The 22,891-nt window shown below is 37.6% G+C and overlaps 2 protein-coding genes across 3 annotated transcripts; one reads left to right on the top strand and one right to left on the bottom strand.

Annotated features, from left to right (window-relative positions):
• The first annotated feature begins 2,593 nt into the window (after positions 1-2,593).
• Positions 2,594-5,152, top strand: LOC126055493 (uncharacterized). Its single transcript, XM_049844763.2, has one exon. It carries the CDS (start codon positions 2,725-2,727, stop codon positions 4,933-4,935), a length of 2,211 nt encoding a protein of 736 aa, XP_049700720.2. The 5' UTR covers positions 2,594-2,724; the 3' UTR covers positions 4,936-5,152.
• Positions 5,153-6,934: 1,782 nt separating this feature from the next.
• On the bottom strand, positions 6,935-20,848 carry Ter94 (Transitional endoplasmic reticulum 94). Of its 2 annotated transcripts, none has more exons than XM_021327343.3 (14): positions 20,687-20,848; positions 20,276-20,384; positions 17,820-18,073; positions 17,274-17,466; positions 14,018-14,228; positions 13,402-13,614; positions 12,160-12,353; positions 11,570-11,734; positions 10,803-11,010; positions 10,087-10,214; positions 9,385-9,550; positions 8,604-8,773; positions 7,854-7,991; positions 6,935-7,614 (listed from the first exon to the last, which is right to left on the bottom strand). In XM_021327343.3, the coding sequence occupies exons 1-14, from the start codon at positions 20,701-20,703 to the stop codon at positions 7,360-7,362; spliced, it is 2,421 nt and encodes an 806-aa protein (XP_021183018.1). In that variant the 5' UTR covers positions 20,704-20,848; the 3' UTR covers positions 6,935-7,359. The 2 variants fall into 2 exon arrangements, with proteins under 2 accessions (XP_021183018.1, XP_049701346.1); XM_049845389.2 differs by lacking the exon at positions 20,687-20,848 and adding an exon at positions 20,459-20,479.
• Positions 20,849-22,891: the final 2,043 nt, after the last annotated feature.

Raw genomic sequence — 22,891 nt, 5'->3', positions numbered from 1 at the left:
GCTTATGGACCCGAAGCTGAAAGTCTTGGCAGGGCTGGAGCCCCCGCTAGCGGGAGGGGGGAGCGATTGGTATGTGTGTCCCAAAACGATCTTCAGCAAAAACAAAGCAGTGTTAAAACCGCTCAACCATGAATATTTGTCAAAATTAAATCATAAGGCAATTGTTCAATTTGGAAGACACGCGCTCATTGTTCACCGAAAAGTATTGGACAAGGAGGAAAAAATGAAAATAATCGAACTTGATGCTGTTTGGAGAGATACTATTGCACTCAAGAGACACAGATTTTATGATGAAAGTATTGTGATGCAATCTAGACACAATACGGAATATATCAGGTTAGCTTTCGAACAATTTACGGATTTGTATCGAACGTCATTAAACTACCTAGAAAAGTTAATACACGAAGAGTTTATAAAAGATATTAAAAACTTAAAAGATTATCTCGAGATGAAAATGATGAACCGTTATAAAATCCTTCTGAAATCTCAGGCAATTTCGATATCTAATAGTTACACAGAAAAACTCATACAAGACAAGAAAAATGCGAAAACTGAGTTTATCGAGCGGTTGGAAACAATGCGTGCTGAAGTAGCTGGAAAGTACCACGATTTAAAACTTGATAAACAAGTAGCTGTAGAAAGTTTAAGACGATTCCTCGAATGCCAAAAGCTAGCTTGTCAAGTATATGTTGCATTGAAAGAAAGAGAGGAGTGTGCTTATGAACTACAGGAGGTGAAACATAGACACGAGAAAAAACTAAGGCATTTGACAGAGGACATCGTAAACTTTGAACTTAACCTTGAAATACAAAAAGACAAAAGAAGACAAGAGTTAAATACAATATGGCTAAAAAAAGTCGCCCATGTCGTAAACAAATTCCAGATGTACGTTTCATACTGCCTTAAAATGCTGCCGGAGTATGCAGATTTTTTTATTAATATGGAAAAATTAATGTTGTTACAAGTCGACGAGGCCCTTGCAAACCCAAATGCTGCAAGTATAATTGCTGTTGAAGAAAATCGAGCGCGTACTCCCGTACCTCAAGCAAAGCCTTTCTATTTATTCTGTGAAACCGGCTACAAAGCTAAACTGGATCAAGAGTTATGTCCCAAACCTAATGGTACCTCTAGTTCTGCACAGTTATTGCCAGCTGTAATTATTAACAAACGGTGTATGTATGCGGCATGTGACAATTTCGAACAGTTTACAAACAAGGTAAAGGAGTACATCCGTGGCTACGACCCCGAAATCAAAGATGACCTTATCTATGGGCATTTTGTGCCAGTGAAGTATACGTTGTCGCAGCAGTTGAAAGAAATAAAATTAGAAAGTTCCTTATTACAAGTTTTGCACCAAGAGATGTCAAATAGTGATGTAGGAAATGATAGTGCTTGCGGAGTACCTTATTGTTTCTGTGCATCTCTACAAGATGACAAAAATCAAATAAGAACAAGTCCGACAGCGACAGGGGCGGGCGGCATTTCACATCCAATGTCGAGCAACAACAAATCTATACACTGCTATAAAACGAAACGAGAAAACGAAAAAGAACCCGAAATACAGAGCTACGTAAAATACTTGGAGCCCAAAACTTGTGTATGTGTCAAAACTTGTAAGAAGCGCTTGGCAGAACATCTACCACCGTATATGAGAAATAAGTCCAAATATGAAACTGTAGAGTTGCCCAACTATGAAACATGTTCACCTACAATTCTAAAGAAGTTGGTTGAAAATTCTAGAGCTAAGGAACAAAGGAGTTCGCTTCTTTCAGTGTCGTCGTTTAAGACCAGAGACATGGCTACTCAGTATTCAGATGAAGAATTTGATGCGTTGTGCACGTGCTTCTCTCACGATAGTTCGGATTCTAATGCGAAGACCAGTGACCGCTTCAGTCTAGATGAAATGTCACCTTCATACATGACGAGTAAGACGAGTTCCTTCGCTATAGGTAGAGCGCGTTCTTTAAAGCAATTGATTGATGACGCTCCAGAACTTATAGAAATATTCAGTAAAAAGAAATAGATCTCATCAAATTATTCAAACATCGGTGTCTGCTTTTTGGTGAATATACGATTTTAAGCGAGATTGTTATTTTATTTAGCAGTATCCTTTGATGGGTTACCTAATATTGCCATACAGTACTATGACAAAATACAAACAATTATATTGGAATGGCTCAGGAAGGCCACGTTCATATAAACGCAGTGAAATTGATTGTCCTTTCACTCATAGCGTTTAAAATTGCAACTGCACCCATGCAGCCGATGAAATAGCGTTCGGCCTGAATGGAGCACATGTCTTATCTTAAGGATTGCAAGATAGCCACCTATTGTAAACATCTAATAAAATGTTTTTTCGATATCGCTTCACATTAAGAACCCCGCCATGAAGGGTTTGGCCTGGGACGCGTTGGGTCTGAAATCAATACTATACCGACTCGTGATTCGATTGTGCTTGTTACATTAAAATAATTGTGCACCATAACTATAATAAGTTATAGGCAAACCTATTTTCTTGTTAAAACAAAACTCACCGATTTATGGTTTATCAACTTTTTCTAGAACTATATAAACTGAACGTCGCTTTGACGTTCAGTTTATAAAATATGTTGACAAGTTAATGTTGCTGAGAATTTTATAGAAACTTCTTTTTTTTGTAATATTTGTGATTAAAATATTAATTTTATATATTATTATTTATACAAAAGCAACTTTATTGCTATCATGAGTGCCGAACATCTGAGTGAAAACTATCGCCTAAGGAAGCACTTCATGGAAACTAACCAAGTACCATCTCAAAGCCTCATTAGAAATAAGATGTCTGCCCCACTGGCAGCCGTATACTTCAAGAGCATGAGTCCGAAGCTTAAAGTCTTAGCCGGCCTCGAACCTCCCATGAAAGGCGGCGGAGGCGACTGGTACGTCCCCCCAAAAGACCTTTTAGATGGCAGAACAGTCTTAAAACCTCTGAAGAAAGAATATCTGTCGAAACTTAACTATCTTGGTATAGACGCCATTTGTGTGAAAATGATGGATAGGAAGATGAAGTCAATGCTGGCAAAAAGAAGCGAAATGATTGCTGAAAGCGACGAGAGATGGAAAGTTTTAGTTGAAAACGAATGCGGCCAGCACCGTGAGCACATTTCTAAGGAAGCTGCAGCTAGGAACACTGAATTAATACGACATACATTTGACCAGTTTAAGTATTTATACGGATCATCTATTAATATTATAGAAAATTTATTATTTGAAGCAGCGTGTAGTGAAATCAAAAGAATACAAAATGAAGCTCTTCAAAAAATGCAGAATAAGTACAAAACACTATTACACCAGCAGGCGACTGGTTTATACGATACATACACACATAAACTAAATATAGACCAGTTAAGATCAAGAACTGAATTTGTTGAAAATCTAGCAAGGCATCACACTACAACGAAAAATAAAATACACGACACCGCCGTAGAGAAACATGTTACCATTGAAAAATTGAGGCAATACTTAGAATGCCAACGTTTAGCCTGCCAAGTTTATGTAGCCTTGAAAGAACGAGAAACATGTGATGAGGAAATCGAAGATAGTCGTCAAAAACACAAGAAAAAAGCCAAGACCTTAAAGGATGAAATAGACTACAAAGATTTTAATATTTTGTGTCACCAGGAGAAAGAAAAGACACAGCTAGAGTTCAGCATCATTTGGAAGAAGAAAGTTTCGCACATTGTGAAAACGTTCCAAACTTTTGTGACGTACTGTCTGACCTCGTTGCCAGAATATGCTGAGTTTTTCATTAACATGGAAAAATTGATGCTGCTGCAGGTGGACAAAGCTTTAAGTAATCCGAGCGCGAAAAGTATCTTTAAATGTGAATACATTTACAAAGATCCGAGACCTGAACCACATCCATTTTATCTCTTCTGTGATAAACGTTATAACCCAGACGGTCCTCGCCTTGACAAAGATCTCTGTCCAATGCATTGTACATCTAGCACATCCGTCATGCCAGTCATAGTAATAAATAAGCGTTGTTTGTACGCAGCTTGTGATAACTTCCAACAGTTCAGTAACAAAGCTAAATCATACATACATGGCGAGCGCGGGGACGATATCGATTTCCGAGATGATCACCTCTATGAACACGATGTACCTATTAGGTACTCATCATCGCAACAACTGAAAGAACTAAAATTAGAAAGTTCCTTAGTGCGAGTATTGGAGCAAGAGTTCCCGAACATAGGAGGAGCGGCTATACATTGTGGCGTCTGCAAAACACCTCACTGCTTCTGCACCGACACTGATACCTCGAAACCGACAATTGACTCAAGCAAATCTCCCAAAGCAGCGCCCATACAACAAGAAATGACTGAACATCACATATCAGCAGGCATACCAGGCCCAGAAAGTCAGTTAGAATCCAAATGGGAGGGTTACTTAAAGTCTATTGAGCCCAGAAAATGCGTATGTCTCAAAGCAGCTAAAAAGCATTTGACTGATCACTTGCCTGTTTATATGAGACAATCGATCTACAATCCGCCTTTTTTGCCTAACTACGAAATATGTCCACTTCCGACCTTAAGGAGGATGGTCAAGGAGGCGAGAGGGTCCGTTGTCGTGCCATCACCAGAACCTAAAGAATCCAAAACGAGAGACACGGCCACTCAGTGTGACGATGTAGAATATGAAACCTTCTGCACTTGTTTATCTGAAACTGAGCTGCATCTTCTTATGGAAAATAGGACTACTGCAGGATCGATAATATACCATCTGGCAAAGACAACAGAAAAGTTTGATCTTGTACCTTGCACTGCACCCGCCAGCCTGACAGCCGTACGTGATACATCGTTTGCGATGGACAGGGCGAATTCCTTGAGGGCGCTTATAGGAGATTCACCTGAACTTGAAGAAATATTTAAGAAAGGTCTTAAAGATAAACCTTGAAATTAAAATAAGATTTTTATTTCTTGTCTTTAGATTATTTTTGTTCATAGCTTATTTTAATTTATAGATATATTTATTACTAGTGGTCTTTAAAGGTATTTATGGTTCTATCCTACTTCTCTATTATAACATCTATGTGCCTTGAATGAGGGCTTTTGAGATTGTTATAATTACTAATTTTATTGTTGTATTTTTATAAATAAACTATTTTTTGTAACAGTTGCGTTTTTCTTTTGTAATTCATATTTAATATTAATGTTTTTTCTAAATTAACTGTGAATAATAATCTCGGTTTCAGAAATCTACATTGTCTGGACAAAGTACCTACAGATAATTAATTAAATGTCAAGCGCGTGTCCTTTCCCAACCCACAACTTACTTTATAATGTAGCTGGTTTCCCGCGGTTTCACCCGCGAACTAGGTACTGTCCGTACCGGGATATTATAGCCGATGTTATTCGGGAAGAGTGTAGCTATCCAGCGTATTTCCCTTTCCGTGTTCAACTGGCGACACCGGTCTCGCGAAATCCACACGCTTTTGTTTTACTACGGAATCCTACGATCCCGTGTTCAATTCGCGTCAGCTGAGCACGCTTTTGCTATCAAGCAACGTTAAAAGGAGTTTTACAAAACCGTGTGGAATTGAACTGAACAAGGTTTTTTAACGTGTCTATTCGAAACAAATCCGTACTGATTTAGCGCGTTCGTAAATGTTCGGGATAAATCGTGCGGGCCGAAGCAGGGAATAATCAAAGTACTTAAAGAAGAATCAAATCCAGTAAACACACAAATACTGAAAAATATTCATCTGAACTATCTTGATGGCAGACTCCTTCCGCTATTGGTCCATACATGCATGATAAGAAAATACGACGTTCACGAAAAATAAAGGTCCAACCTATATCTACATAATTTCGAGACAGCATCAAAAACAATTATCCAGCAGTGGTAGAATTCAGTCCGGCCGTCCTGTTAAAAAGAACGTGTACACAATATCGCTGTGAACATAGACCAAAACGAACGTTTAGAAAAATAGTTGTCGGTGTTTTTTTGTTATTTTTGTGCTGATAATAAATGTTTCATTAATTGTATTGTGTTTTATATTTCATTGAAATCATATTGAGTTAATAATACAACCTACTGTCTACTATAGAATAATACCGTCGCTAGTTCAACACGCTTTCGAAGACTCAAACAGTCAAGTCAAAAAAGTGTTCATTTCAACTGCACACGCTTTTGTTAAACCTTACCCAGCGCCACTTGATCGCAAAAGCGTGCTCAGCTGACGCGAATTGAACACGGGATCGTGGGATTCCGTAGTAAAACAAAAGCGTGTGGATTTCGCGAGACCGGTGTCGCCAGTTGAACACGGAAAGGGAAATACGCAGCTATCCAACAGTGAGTGAGATTTTTTATTCGGTCCATCGGTAGTTTCGGAGCCCCTAGAGGGCAAGCAAAAAAAATCCTGTATTATATTAGCTTAAGTACAATACAAATAATTTTGACACATCGTGCATAACTTCTTACTGCTTGATCTCATTACTTTGGAAACAACTGTTCTGAGCACACTAAGATAAATTTTGTCTCGTAATGTGACGCGCAACATTCAATTTACGTGGCGCTGCAACTTTGCAGTGTCCTGCAAATCGCTCCGCCGCGGGAGTGGTCGCACGTGTTTCGCTCGCGTCACTGTCGCTTGTCGCGCCATTTGTCGTAGTGCGTACACAACGTAACTCTATATTATTATGTTCGCAACAGACATTACCACAATCTCATGCGACAATTCTATATAATTGTAAAATAAATGTTCCGCAACATTTACATAATATAATTAGATGTTGAGGAATGCTATTTTGCTTCCTCCCCAAGTCATAGCATATAAGTGCGCGTTAAAGACACATATTGTGTAGTTTAAAACTCAACGGACTCTCGTGTACATTACATTATCCAGGATTCATGAATTTTTGTGATCAATGGATTATACAAATAAAAGCCAATGTCTAGTCTATAAAAATCTTTTATTAAAAAAATCACTGTAATATTGTGTTAAGTCGGCGTGGTTGCCTAGGCATCCCCACCAACACCGCCTACGCACAGGATCTGGCAAATACAGTAAAGTTAACAATTACTCTATATCATATGATCTTACATACCCGCCGCTGGGGCGAGCGGTACATACACAAACATTATTTTACCAATTACAACTAAACATAAGCAAATCGGAACAGAAACAAATGCTATCGAATGATTCAATTATAAAATAAATACATTTACATATTATTAGACACAGATTGGTTGAAATTGAATCGACCGCGACGCGCAAAGAGGTGCACGCCGTTTTTATATTATAATATTTATTCTGTGGAGGGCGAGAGGCCGCCCGCCGCCCGCTAGTGAACCGATCTCTATGTGTAGTGTAGGCGCCTAGCTGTAGAGGTCGTCGTCGCCGCCCTCCTCCTGGAACGTGGGCTGGTCGCCGCCCGACGTGCCCGTGCCGCCCGCCGCGCCGCCGCTCGCCGGGAACCTGAAGTTGGTGCCGAAGCCGCGGCTCTGCTGCAGCGTCTGCGCGAACATCTCGTACTTGCGGATGTCGTTGTCTGACACGGAGCGGCGCGCGAACTTCATCGCCTCCTCGAAGTGGGCGCGGCTGATCTCCGGCACGGGGTCCTCCTCATCCATCTACGAGAATAATACGTATGAAATAAATGATGTCGGGATAAATAAATAATGAATACATTTATAATAACATCCAATGGCAACACTTCAAAAGAAATAGGCATCAGAAATTTAAATAAACTGATTCATTGGGACTGAGAGCACTGTTGATAGTCACATGACATCATGGATTTAGGCTCGTTTGCTGGCAGATCTCTATCAGGTCGGCGATGAAACCCTGTGAGCTGCGAGTGCTGACTTACGTCCATGACGGCGGCGGCGGGCTGCTGCTGGCGGGTCCGCTCGCGCTGTATCTCGGCCTCGATGGCCTGGCGGATGGCGAGCTTGCAGGCGCGCTGGCAGATCTCTGTCAGGTCGGCACCACTGAAGCCTTGTGTCACCTGCGAAGCATTTTGGTCTTGTGGTCAAACATTTGTATAAAAAACCGGCCAAGTGCGAGTCGGACTCGTGCACGAAGGGTTCCGTAAATTACAGTTAAATCAACCTATCTCAAAAACTATAAGAGATACTTTGATCAAACCAAAAATCGTTGAAAGAGTTAATTAGCATGCATCACCTCTATTTTTTTTAGAATTTTATACCCCGTAGTTATAAAAATAGAGGGGGGGGGACACATACTTTTTACGACTTTGAGAGCTGATATCTCAAAAACCGTTCACTTTAAGAAAAATGTTTTTTAGAAAACTTTATACCATTTTAAAAGACCTTTCCATTGATACCCCACACGGGTATGTACATCGAAAAAAAAATTTCATCCCTCAGTTACATGTATTACAGTATCTTGTAAGTTTATTACTCACAGTGAGTATACAGACTATTACAGACTACATATAGTTACCGGCACGGATATTGAGCTCTCGGCAGAAGAGTGGGGATCGCTTTGCGCACCCGTACGCATAAGGTCAGGGCTCAATATCCGTGCCGATAACTGTACATACTTTGTAAAATTATCATGAAAAGTAGTAATCTATCTATATAAAGTGGCACATTACCTTAGCAATGTAAGAGAGGTCGACGTCTTTAGCGATGGGCGACTTGCGCAGGTTGGCGCGGAGGATGGCCTCGCGCGACTTCTCGTCGGGCAGCGGGATGTAGATGAGCTGGTCCAAGCGCCCGGGTCGCAGGATGGCAGGGTCGATGATGTCGGGACGATTTGTCGCACCTACATACAATTTAATGTAGAGTATGTGAAACACTGGTATATAGCTGTAACTACTATACTATACTGTATATAGCTGTGACTGGAAGCATTTTTTAAACGCAAGGTAACCTAGTTTTCCAAAGTCATACGGCATACATAATACCATTATTTATTATAGCCGTATTCTCGCGGTTTTACCCGCGTCCCGTGGTGACTCCATATCGGGATAAAATATAGCCTATGCTACTCGTGGATAATGTAGCTTTCAATGGTGAAAGAATTTTTAAAACGGTCCAGTAGTTTTTGAGCCTATTCATTACAAACAAACAAACAAAGTTTTCCTCTTTATAATTTTAGTATAGATTATAGATAGGTATTGACTATTATGCTTGCTTCACGGTTTTAAATACATTATGTTGTCATTAGCACAAATTCTTCTTTTTCCTACACATGTATAAAATATTGTTATCTAATTAAATATTGATCTAAAGCGAGCACAGTTCTATTTTATGTCAAACAGTGTAGATGTCGACGATTCTGCCAATGACAAGTCAGTTATACGCAAATACTTATATTTTTCCCTAGTTCCCATTTCTAAACTAAGTTTTATAGTTTTATTATCTAATTCTCACCAATAATGAAGACGTTCTTCTTGGCGCCCATGCCGTCCATCTCAGTGAGGATCTGGTTGATGACTCTGTCGGCGGCGCCGCCCGCGTCCGACACGGAGCCGCCGCGAGACTTCGCGATCGAGTCCAGCTCGTCGAAGAACAGCACGCACGGAGACGCTGACCGAGCCTGGTCACGAAGAAATAGGTTCAAGCTTTATAGACTTTGTAGTTTCACAAATACAATCCAAAACAAAAAATGTCAATTAAAAAACACTGTATAATACAAAGTTTGCTCAACAGTCACATGTTATTTATATGAGTTAGATGTCATTGTGAATCTTCTAGTTAAACCATGTTACGTAGTATGTAGATAACATTGCTCCTTATTTGTATACTTTTGCTTATAAAAAGTTATAGTGATGAAATTGTTGACCATTCTACTTGACAACAACAGTTACCACTTTATACAATTTATAAACTACTGAAATAGCAAAAGTTTCTACTTCTTAAACAGACTCCAGAAAGAGGTGGTGATCAGATTAACCAGAATGTATGTATGTTTGTGCGCGATTATCTCGCGTTTCTTTTAACCGATTTCGATGCAGTTTTCAGCATAGTATTTGTCAGACTTGGAAGAAGGCATATTATTGAAACCAGTTTTTTTTTTGTTAACAAGTTTCATTTAGTATTGTTTTACTTTCTGTGTCTGTGTGAGTTACATACCTTGTCGAAGATATCTCTGACGTTAGCTTCAGACTCTCCGAACCACATGGTGAGCAGCTCAGGTCCCTTCACCGAGATGAAGTTAGCCTGGCACTCGTTAGCGATCGCCTTCGCCAACAGAGTCTTACCTGCACAAGTCAATGAAATATGGAGATGAGAATCGGCCATCGATTTACAAGTGTGGGTAACTTGAAATCAAGTGTGTTTATACTCCATTTGAGTAGGCCCTTGAAGATAAACAATCTTGATAACTATTTTTATTTAAAAACTCATTTGAATAAAAATGTGTCTTAAATGCAATGAAAACAATAATACTTATTAGTATTTTAAGCAGTAACCTGTTTTGTTTTTAATACAAAGTATTCGTGTTAAAAGTCCTGCCAATAATATTAACCCTTAGTTAAGTGCCTACTGAAATGGTGTAAAGTTAAAATTGATCGTTACAAAAATATACAAGGAGAGAACCTTAACGAGTTATCTAACGCTATCTGATCACTACAGTTTCAGAAAGATTTTATATAGAAATAAAAAGCGCGGGAGCGAACATTTCGGTGCATCTTTGAAGGTCCTTTTCATGCAAAGATCCAATCATGGGTAATGATAATTATGCTTATTGAACATGACTTACGAATTAAAAAGTATCTAACTAACCCAATCTAACATTTTACTACAATATACACCTTTCTTCCCAATTCTCTTGTAGTACAGTCACTCACCGCAACCCGGAGGTCCATAGAACAACACTCCGCGCGAGGGCTGCATGCCGAACTTGAGGAACTTGTCGGGATGCTCCACGGGGTACTGCACGAGCTCCTGCAGCTCGCGCTTGACGTTCTGCAGGCCTCCGATGTCGCCCCACGTCACGTTCGGGACTTCGACCACTGTCTCGCGCAGAGCCGATGGCGATGATTTCGTCATGGCGTACTAGGGAAAGGAATTGGTAATGTATTTTTGTTACATGTTGACAGGTGGTGCTAGAGTTTTTAATTACAGTAATACATATGTATGCTGTAAGGTAGAATATGTTGGAACTACTATTTAAAATGTAAACACAATGTAAACAACAACGATTTGATTGATTTGCAAAAAAAACAAGAGTTTGTGCCAAGTGGTAGATTAATAAATTCAATATTGTAACTTACTGGACCTGCCTCAATATACAACACGCATTTATGTTACTGGCATTTTTTGTTTTCAATAATTAATTGGATAAGGATGTAGCTAAGGATATAAGGATACCAATGGAAGGAGCTCAGAGAATAAGCATGAATCTTATAGGCATTATTAGCATACCTTTAAATTATTTGACTATGTTATTTGTATTTCACAATAGTGTGCAAATAATTTACATTACACACTTTAGTAAACGTTATCTATTGTTGATAAAAATTAACAGCACATTTTTTCAATACAACTTGTTACTACCTAACCAATCACCGACATAATTTTCCTTTAGTATAAACTACACATAATCTCCACTTACCCGGAAGTTGTCCATAGAGACGGCGAGCGAGTTGAGGACCTCGGCATCAATCTGGTCGTCTTCGAGATCAATGAGATCCATCTTCTCACGGATCTGTTGCAGAGCTGCCTCAGAGCAGAGTGACGCCAAGTCGGCGCCCACGTGGCCGTGAGATTCTGCCGCAATCTATAACAAAATGAGGATATTAGTTTAGGAATTGTTTACACTAATAACTGTGATGTAGTAGTTAGTTTTTCGATCAGTAAAAAAGGGGCATCTAATTCTTAATATTGCCGAAGACTGACATCTGACCCACAAAGGAAGAGTTCAAAATGACTATTGAACAGGTAGCAAATCTAACATCAAGACATCAATGATTAGGATAATTAATAACATATCCCAGGCTGAATTATAAGAAATATTACCATGAGAAGAATAGAAGCTTCTGCATCACCAACATAAAAAAAATCGTTGCATTAGAACTCAAGAACTGCCAATTTAGCTGAAAATTGTTGGGGAGGTAGGTACTTTTAGTCCCAATCCAGTTAAGGGAAGTTGTTCCTTCAGCGTGTCGGTGAAATCTCGAGAAAAAGCTTGTAAATAAAAATCACCTGTTCGAGATCAACATCGTCTCCCAACTTCATGTTCTTGGTGTGGATGCGCAGAATCTCGAGACGTCCAGTCGCGTCCGGGATGCCGATGTCAATCTCCCGGTCGAAACGACCGAACCGACGCAGGGCCGGGTCGATGGAGTTGGGACGGTTCGTGGCCGCCATTACGATCACGTGCGATGATTTCTTCATACCTGATGGCGAATATTATGATGGTTAATTATCTCCTATTGAAAAAGAGAAGTTCTTCCTACACAAGTTCTCAATCATATGAATTAATTATTCATACTTACAAAAAAAAATACTAAAAGTTGGTTTGAAACAAACAAAATATTGTGTATTGCTAAATCACACTAATATGTCAAAGGCGAAAAATTGTGATTGTGTGTGTGTGTTTGTTACATCTTCACGCGCAAACAGCTGTACGAATTTTAATTAATCTTGGCAGAAATGTAGCTTATATGCACATAAGAAACATAGGCTACTCGTGCGGAAAGTAGTTCCGAATCAAAGCGCATGAAGCATGAACAGCTTTAATTTGCAGTTCACGAGGTTCATAACTGCAGGATTGAAAATCAAATCAAGCATACCTATTTGTCGCTTTGATATTAGCTTACATATATTTCGTCGCCCGTACATCGTAAATGTGATTGATAACGGCTGAGCACTAACGATCGATATGTCAGGCTAATGGGCTCACGGTCAGCGTTTAATGAGGCCGAAGCTGCCGTGGGCTAGCTTAATACTTAAGTTATTTGAGTCGAAATGTTTCATGTAATTGGATATGTGTATGATCACCTGTAGCATTTTTTATGTTTAGTTTTTTAGCTATTCAGGGTAGGGAAAGGAAAGCAAGGAAATCGCAGCTCATAAATATCGTTTACTAAATTAACTCCACTTTGGTACCAAGTATATATAAGAGCCTAGTATTTATAAATATACGCCTACACAAACATAAAATTTACATAACTGATCAGTATACAAAACCTTTGTTCACCTTCAAAATTCATATTTGTGTCAACCTCAGTAACAAATCCTACTATGCAATTCTAGAATAAATAAGTCACTCATATCTAAATCTTTAGAAGAAGATTCCACAAGTCAAGCATACGTACAAAATCCACCTAATCATCTGAACACCCTTGTCCCAAACTCGTGGTTAGCTTCAAGTCTAACCAGACGCAGCTGATGACCAAATGTTATAAACTGCACCTAAAACAGGTCGATATAGCAGGAACTTACCGTCCATAAGAGTCAACAGCTGCGACACGATCCTACGCTCAACCTCTCCGTGAGTCTTCTCTCTCTTGGGCGCGATGGCATCCAGCTCATCAATGAAGATGATAGCTGGCGAGTTCTTGTCGGCCTCCTCGAACGCCTTGCGCAAGTTGGACTCGGATTCACCGGCTAACTTCGACATGATCTCAGGACCGTTGATCAGGAAGAAGAATGCACCTGTTGGAGAATAATAATGTTACTATGAGAATAGTTTTTGCACCGTAGATATCATTCTTGCTGAATATGTATGGATGCTGTTGTGCACTTGTGCATAGTAACTTCATGTATGCAGAAATTGATATTTTATTAAAAAAAAAAAATTAAGTTGTCCATTTAGATGTGGCTATTTTGATCAGACTTACTTTATTCCAAAACTATATACATGATGATGAACAGAGTCAATTCAAACTGTGTTCTTATAAAATATCCTGTTCTTATAAAGTATGATTGAATAATTCAGATATAACTAAACTACTTTTTTTATTAAAAAAATATGCACAAAATGTATTTGAAATCAAATAGTCTTTTGCTTCTTATGAAACGTCACACAAGTTGCACAATTTAAGGGTACAAATCTTACCGGTCTCATTAGCCACAGCGCGAGCGATGAGCGTCTTGCCGGTACCAGGGGGCCCGTACATGAGAATACCGCGGGGCGGCTTCACACCGATCGCCTTGAACAGCGAGGGGTGGCGCAGAGGCAGCTCCACCATCTCCTTGATCTGAGCCAGCTGCTTGCGGCAACCGCCGATGTCGTCGTACCCAACAGCGTTCAGGGCTTCTTCTTCTTCCTGGTGACGGGGAAGTTAGGTGGTTAGAAGCAGTTTTGGAAGAAATGGTGTAATATAATAGTGGTTTGGTGATACAAAGTTGAAATTAATATGAATTTGTATTTCTGATTGCTCCCTCGCTTGAGATAAATAAATAATTTTTTTAAACACGCTTTTTTAACTAATTTCATTTACTCACTTTTTCTAATAAGCTTCCACCTTGATCTATTATTGACTATTTGTTTCATAGTGACCCAAAATTGTTTCGACATTTGGACAGTTAACATATTACAAAAAAATATTGACATTGTATAACAAAATTATATTAAAGTACTTTTCAGAAAAAAAAATAGAATATATGTATTATAATATCCTTGTTGAATTAAAATATGTCTAAATAAAAATGGGGGCAACATTTTTATCCAATACAATACACATAATAAAAAGTAATTTCCCAATCAAAACTAAAGAATCAAAAACGTCGTCCCGTCGCAATAACTAAGATATAAACCGTGGAACACACTCGCGGTATCAACCAACACTGAGATTATAGAACCGTGTTTTTACTGATAAGGAGAAATATGTTGCGTTTGTGAGAACCGCTTTTGTTATAACTTTACTCACTCATTGAATACTGCCTATATTGTAGTTCGCTATTGTTCTAGCTAGGCTATATTTGACCTTATGATAATGAATGAATTGGTAGACTTATAATTGTTTCATAAGGTTTTGTGAGTCATTGTTAATCCAATTTTAACTGTGGCATAGAATGTCATAGAAAAAAACAGTTCCAATGATTTCCAGAACAAACTAACTACAATGATGCAAGCGTAGGTGCTATTAAGTTACTGTGCTGTTTCTAAAACAAGAATTAATTCATTGTGTCCTCTAGTTGTCCCTGTTTTTTTTTTTGTTTTTAGTTTATTGCCTACACAATGTGTTCAAAACTAACACGAGTATTTTATTCAGCAAAAAAACGTTTGCAATAGTATCTTATTCAAAGTTGTTAGAAAATAATTGTTTAAAATAATCAAGGAAACCAATTACATATAGGGTCATTTCGCCTGTTCGCGTCCATAGCCCAGTTCGCGTCCATTTTGCCGATCTCCTTTTAAAAATCGTAGTCAATTAACACACTAATCAAACGAAAAGTCATTACCGCTAATACGTTAATGTATAAGAGGCACGCACAGATAGACAAACGTTCTGTGCGTCCAACCAATCCTTTTAGAAAAAATAATTAGTCTAGGCTCTTCAACAAGAAAGCGAAAACACGCAGAATTTTAGATAAAAATTTGTGTGCAGCGGCGTGTTTGATGGTAAGTTTTATATTGTTTTATGTGAATTTTAGGATAGATAGCTATTTCTACAGTTTAATGATGAATAAAAGTATAATGTTTATTATGAATTTGGTAATGTTTTTTATATTTAACGAGTAAAATAAGGTGGACGCGAATTACTACATCGAATTTTACGAAACTTCCACTTTGCGTCCACAATGGACGCGAACTAAAACTATCCTCTATAATAATAAACCAAATTGCGTCCACTGTTTTCGTTAAATACTTGCTTATAAAAAATAATTAAAACATACTGTTTAATATTAATATATTAAACAGTACATTTTTTTATTAAGATATATACGTGGTTATAATTAAATTATCAACTGATATAAGTAATTTCATTTAAGATAAGTTCTTCCGATACAGGAAAAAAGAAGGAAAAGACAACATACACAGAAGAAGATTTAAATAAAGCGTTAAATGTTATTCGAGAGAAGAATAAATCGATAAAAAATATGCAAAGAATATGCTACCTTGTCTGATAATTTATTGACTCAACAATTCTTTTAGTTGTATGTTTACACAAAATTATTAAATTGTTTTGTTAATTTAATATGAAAGGAAATCGATCTACGGATCGAAAACGCCTGGAAGAGCTACTGGTCCATGAAGGGAGAACTCCCTTTATGTCTGAAGCGGAAACTAGTCGACATGTGTATTCTGCCCATCCTAACCTACGGCGCTCAGACTTGGTCTTTGACCGAATCTCAAAAGTCCTGCTAAAAGTATGCCAAAGGAGCATGGAGCGTAGCCTGCTCAGCATACGGCTTAGTGACCGGATACCTACGCAACACCATTATCCGGTCCAAGATCCGGGCATAGTAGATGTGGGCAATAAGTCTGCAAAGTTGAAGTCGAATGCACCCGGACAAGTGGGCCAACATCACCACACACTGGATCCCTGAGGATGGAAGGTGACCGAGAGGGAGACTAAGAAAACGCTGGAGAGAAGACTTGGACAGCTTCCTCTCGGACTGGCCACAAATAGCGATGGACAGAGAAAAATGGAAGGCTATGGGGGAGGCCTTTGCCCAGCAGTGGGACAGCATAGGCTAATAAAAAAAATAATAATATGGCCAAAAACTTAGTATAATCAAGGCGGATCTTAAGCATTCCCTGTGATTTAGAGTAAAATTAACAGAATTGATTACTGTTTATTCTTCAAGTTTCAAAATAAATTGCCTAATTTTAAGTTACTTAAACCAATGTTGAGAAGAATTATTTTTATTTTGTAAAGTGAATTTTAAATGATGATAATGTTGATTTTTAATAATTAAGTGTATTGTTAAATAAAGAAATTGTTCAAATACAATCTTTCTTTATTAATTCTTAACAATTTCACCCCTATATTCCTTTTCAAAGCCGCTGGACGCGAACTGGACCATGGGTGGACGCGAATTGGATTTTGTGGACGCAAACTGGGTAAAACGCCTAATTCTGAGGTTTATCGATTTAAATAGAAAACGTAAGATATTTCTTATACAACTGAAAGTTAATCTTAAAATAGAGTATATAAGGAATACATTACACAAATTTGACATGGAAATGAGTGCTGGAGCATTTTTATTATCGCCGTCAAACTTGCCAACTGCACTAAATGGTCGCCAACAGGCGAAATGACCCTAAGCAGTCTATACTTATCACAATATTTACTGTATTTATACTGGCATGAGAAAAATATCATCCACGCCTTGTGCACCTGCAAACATCATGATAAACCTACCTCACGTTTGATGGGGTCTCCCTCGCAATGTATGACAGTGTCAGGAGCCACGATGCAGTAGGGAGATGGGTCAGTCTCCACGACCTTGAACTCCACAGCTCGCATACCACCGCGCACCATGAAGGTATCATCGCGATGGATGGGCCTGTAAGCCTCCATGAAGTACGGCTTCAGGTAGACTTCAAACAGGTTACTGCGGACAACGATGATTACAATTAATTGGATAGATTGAATTAATAAGGTGTTAACTAGGTCATCAGCCTATGACTTAGTGTGTCTTGTATTTAAACGATACTTAAAATTCTTAATTCCATTGTTTAATTCCAAAAGGTACCTTATGGATTTTATGATTTAGTTGTAAAATATACAACTCATAGCAGTCTGCTTAGACTATAGAAATACACAGTCGTAAGTACTAACTCTCATAAGGTTACCCTTTTACCATGAACTTAGACACTCACATCATGTCAGCTTATAAGAATTAAGCCTATGTCAATCCCGTCACCTGAAGAACGACTACCCATAGACATAATTATTATAACTCACCCAGTCAACCCTTCAACGGAGTCATCAATGGGCAGTATATGCACTCGCTTCCCGTACTTAACGGACGGGCAGGGCGCGATGGACACGACGTCCGACAGTCGCACGCGCAGGTTGTTGCGCACCACGCGGTTCATGCGGATCTTCTCGTCGGGGCAGTTGTCGTCCGACAGCACGATGCAGACGGTTTCCTTGCGGCGTTTACCCTTCAGGAGAACGGTGTCTCCACGGAACAGTTGCAGCTGCTCCATTTTTGCCTGTTGATGTTTCATTTGTTTATTGTATCTATGTACCTAAGTAATATATGTAATTGTGAGCAAGATCAAATTTCGAGTCCCTGCTAGATGCCCGCGCGCCCCTATAACACCCTTTTATCCGCCTTTACGTAGAACTGTTCTCGGGGCAAACTCTGCCATACCCCGACTTTGTAAATTGCTGAATAGCTGTTGCGACCTCGTTGACGTGTATGCGGATTCACTTGGCAAGCTCAATAAAGTCATTAAATCACTATATCGAGAACCAATTTAGCCAACTAGTGTAATGTGTAATGAGTAACTATGTTATTTATACTAAATATATGTTTATGTTATCGCACAATAAATTAGCTCATGTGGTGCTTACCTATAAGTAATTGTGACACTAGATTAAGTATCTCATAAGTCTTAAACTTGTAAATTATAGTGTTAACAGTTGTTGGTGAGCCAATAAAATAAAATAAAAATAAAGTATGTGTAAGTGTGAATTAAGTATAATATGAGTAACCTTTTTAGAGCATAATAAATTGATGTTTGTGTGAGTATCACTATTTGGCTATAACAATGACTGAACTATTTTCAGTTGTCAAATCTGCAATTTGACCTATGGGCGCCTATTATACAGCTGGTTATTGTTACAGTGAAATGGTGCAACTCATCTTAATTATGAAATGAACTTAGGTCTGTACCACCCAGGCACCATTACGCATTTTTGGACATTGATGTTGTCTACTTGAAGTATTTTAATCCGGACATTGATGAAACAATATAATATAAAATAGAATAAAATTAAGACCATCATAACTTTTTTCTAGCTTCTAAACCAAATTTTGAGTCAAATACCAACATCATTTCATTATAAAAAATAAATCTTTGAGAATATCCCTTTTCAGATTCAATTTCAAATGCTAGTTGTTTTGTTTATAAGTAACAATGGTACAAAGTTATAGACTGAATTCTGACAAAGCATAAAATCAACTCCTTTGTTTAGTCTATGGGGCTTGCATACTAAATTATTATCCACGAGGAAAACTTATTGCAAGTTGTTTGAATGGCAGGTATTTTTGTTTTCTAAGATCAAGTGGACGTAGTTATGCAGAAACTTTCCAACCCACTGTACAGTTTCAGTTGTATTCTTTTTTATTCTAACTAGTAAAGGTACTAGAGGTTTTATTGTTGAATTATATTGAGTTTAGATAACCATATGCTAAATTTTAGGCTGTTCAATCACAATAACTCGATTTCGGGTGACTTGTGGGTTGGAATGTTTCTGCATAACTACGTCCAAGTTATCAGGACCTTTATTTTATGTAAATGAAACTCATTAGAACATAAATTATAGAATAAGATACCTGACTGCATTACTTCTACAAGTTACTAGTAAATTTCGAAACCTTTAGGGTACAAAGAAAAAAACAGAATCCTCATTTTCTTATTATATTAATATATTTTAAAAATCATATACTTGTAGGTATATAAACTTTTGTGTGTAACATTGAAGTAATATTTTTGTTTAAAATCATATCAGAAAGTAGTAGACCAAAAAAATGTTAAGACTTTGTATAAAAAGAACTTGTTGCTTGTACAATAACATGCAACTTGCAGTGAAAGCAAACAATAATCTGTTGAATGCATCAGTAATTATGTTAATTAATGTGAAACCATAATATTATGGCCTGATGATTTTACACCTGTTCTAATTTATGATTCTTTAGATTATTATTAAAACTTATTGTGTGATTCATTATTTTGTTTTTAATTTTTTTTGTGTGAGGCTAGAGAGTAAGTGATGTTCTTGTATTTCATCAATATACCAGTTTATGTTTAGTGAGTGTAGTCATGGCAAACATCAATATCCTTATTCACAAATTATAATGACCGGTAGAATAGACAAACAAGGTCATTGAACTTTTTGTGTAATTTCAATAGCTAACTTATTCTTCTATGATGGTCCAAAGTTTAAATAGTGATGATATTTTATATTTACTTTTAAAAATACTTGGAAAAAAAATGGCTTCCTGAACTGCTATGGAAGGTCCCTCCATGTTTATGATAATGTTCAGGGATGCAAACAAAGCATTTTAGAGTAAGGATGGTGACATTTACATGACATCAATGTTGCATGATGCTGACAAAGCATATTTAAGGTCACCATGGAAAATAATGCGATGTAATAGCGGCGCCGGCCAAAGACAAAGGGCTGACCTGTGAGAGCGCCACCACGGAGTTGTCATCACTGACGGCCTCCTCCACGATGAGACGGTTGGGCCTGTCCTTGCGGCGCAGGATCGCGGTCGATAAATCATCAGGATTACTGCCGAACAAGAAAAAATAATAATCACCACAAAAAAATAACCAAAGCGTCCTGTTCTAATTAGAACAACTTACTTTGGCGTCATCGTCATTTAAAATATCAATCTAATTAGGCTATACTAATGAAAATAAAAACATTTTCTATGGTGAACTTGCAAATTTCGATTTCTATGAGTCGGTTTGTAACTCAGACATGATGACAAGCCAATTTTTGAAGATTCATTTCTAGTGCAGGGCATCGATTAGTTGTGAAACACATAAAAATGGTTCGCTTACTAGTAATATACATTGATGAACACTTACCCTTTACTATCTGCCATTTTTAGTAGAAAATTAAAATTACAATTTGTAAATTTACTAGTTTTTCAGAACGCCGAATGAACAATCACTCTACCACTTCAATACGTGCGTGACGTTGCCGTATTTCATTTGTTCGTCGATGATCGTGGTGTTGCCAGAGATATATTTTTGTTTATGGGAAAGTAGTGTGTTTTCTTTTACCATCGGTAATTTACGGTTTTTAAATAGTACGTGTTACTTTATGAATATACAGAAAGGACAATAAAATTCGAATGTGACTTTATGAATACACAGAAATAATTAATTTAAGCTTTATAAGTATTAATTTTATTTAAATAAGAATATATACACTTTATTTACAAACTTAAACTACTTTACTAAATATAAAATACTATATACCTACAAAAACCAAAAACCTAGGTATATAAAAACATAATTAGGTAATTACTATAAAAAAATATATCAACTTAGAATAGGAACAATTCTATTAATGTTGTTTACTAATTTCAAAGAAAAAAGTTTGAGTTTTTGTCGGGGACTTTTTCTTGCCACCAATCAGTAAGTTTTATTTTTAGTATTGAAGCTCATGCAATCATGATAGTTAATACTATTATGAATATTATTGTAAAAGACAATTCCATAATTTAGAGTTATTTGCAATAAAAAAAATGAAAGTTGAATGGGAAGCGGGAACGGCAGCAGAAGCGATAGTGGATATCACAATAAAAATAAACGAGTTGTTAACGAATAAACGATGTATATTTTGATTTCTAGACCCTAAGCGTGCACCGCTTGCGCTGCTTTTGCAACCTTCTGATCATTAGGATTATAAGGACACCACCTTGTAACCCCCTGCCGTTGAATATACTTATATTTGTTTAGACACAAAACAATGAAACAAAATGTTCTCTAAAGTTCCTTATATTCTTTAATGGCTGCTCTCATTTTCCTTTCTAGATCCCTTTTATCTCTCTCGCCCAACTTGTCCACACAGTCCACGATCATATCTAAAAGTTTTCTAGTTTGTTTTTTTATGGTCAATATGTGGCGATTGGCTAGATCTAGCATTTCATTAATATAATCATCGAACTGCAAATTATGCTGTAAAGTGAATACTTCGTTCATCGCTTGCAGGAACAGCTGCCGTTTCGGCATATTTTCATCGTATTGACTTCTATACTTTGCCATTTCCTCCAATAATTCTTCATCATCATCGTCCATCTTAGATAAATATCGAAATTGTTTTGCTAGCTTCTCCGTGTACGTAAACTCCATTTTTTTCAATTCACTACACATCATTTTACAATATTTGATTAACTGTTTACCTGTGAACGCTGTTGATAAATTGTCCAGGTAATTCCTCACAAAGCTCTCAAAAATACCTTCACTCTTGATCGCTGGTTCGTTCTGGCTCATAGAATTTCCTAAAGTTATAGAAATGAAAAACAAAACATAGGTATATAAAAAACACATGTTTCTTTCAGTCCTACCTATGTGTTCTACTGATGCTAAAACATAAAATAAGTCAATTTCACGGTCGGCCTAGAGTGTATTTGAATAGATGGCCCAAAGTGAAATTAAGAGTAGTTCCGTTTAATCTTTCCTCCCAATATTCTATGACGGCCGATTTGAATGTGTATTCAATTTTCCATTTTACATCTGCAGGTTGTCTGTGATATCTGCCAAATACGATTACTTCGAATACTTGTCTTGTTTTTGCTCCAATGTGGCGGGAAACTCCTTTGCCGTAATTCTTTAAAGCATAGACATAATCGTCCATCTTCATGTCATCAATGACAGTGTAAATAGCATTCATTTCTTCAAAGTGTTTATTCTTTTTTGGCTTTCCATCCGATATAAACATTAGAAAATCATTAACTTTGTCTTTGATTATTTTTCTATTGTAAATGGAATACTTTTTCAATCTCTTACGAAGCCTTTTGATCCATATTTTGTGTAGAAAATTAATACCGAAACCTTTAAGGCTATTGCTGAGTATGAGAAAATATTTTCCGAGGTATTTAACTTTGTACTTGGGAGACAGGAGTGCGTTGCAGATGTTTGTGAGGAATCCAAAGAAAGGCCCTCGTGGTAAATTGACGGGAGGGGGCGGTGGGACCCACGGGGCTAGAGTAGTGCAGCTGACGAACTCCGTCGACTCACAATCATTTTCACTGGTTCTCATCGGGTCCTTTAGTGTGGTTATCA

This window comes from Helicoverpa armigera, chromosome 15 (assembly GCF_030705265.1).
Source record: "Helicoverpa armigera isolate CAAS_96S chromosome 15, ASM3070526v1, whole genome shotgun sequence".
In the NCBI taxonomy this organism is placed as follows: domain Eukaryota; kingdom Metazoa; phylum Arthropoda; class Insecta; order Lepidoptera; family Noctuidae; genus Helicoverpa; species Helicoverpa armigera.
The sequence above is the reverse complement of the archived record's forward strand: the minus strand, read 5'-3'. Positions and strand labels throughout refer to the sequence as shown.

Bases quoted from the DNA above. Each gene is read 5' to 3' on its own strand.
- LOC126055493 (XM_049844763.2), top strand. From the start codon at position 2,725: ATGAGTGCCGAACATCTGAGTGAAAACTATCGCCTAAGGAAGCACTTC.
- Ter94 (XM_021327343.3), bottom strand. The intron at 13,615-14,017 runs GTAAGATTTGTA...ATTCTCCAACAG, and splicing joins CGCTGTGGCTAATGAGACCG to GTGCATTCTTCTTCCTGATC. The intron at 8,774-9,384 runs GTGAGAATTAGA...AATTGTATGTAG, and splicing joins GAAGAACGTCTTCATTATTG to GTGCGACAAATCGTCCCGAC.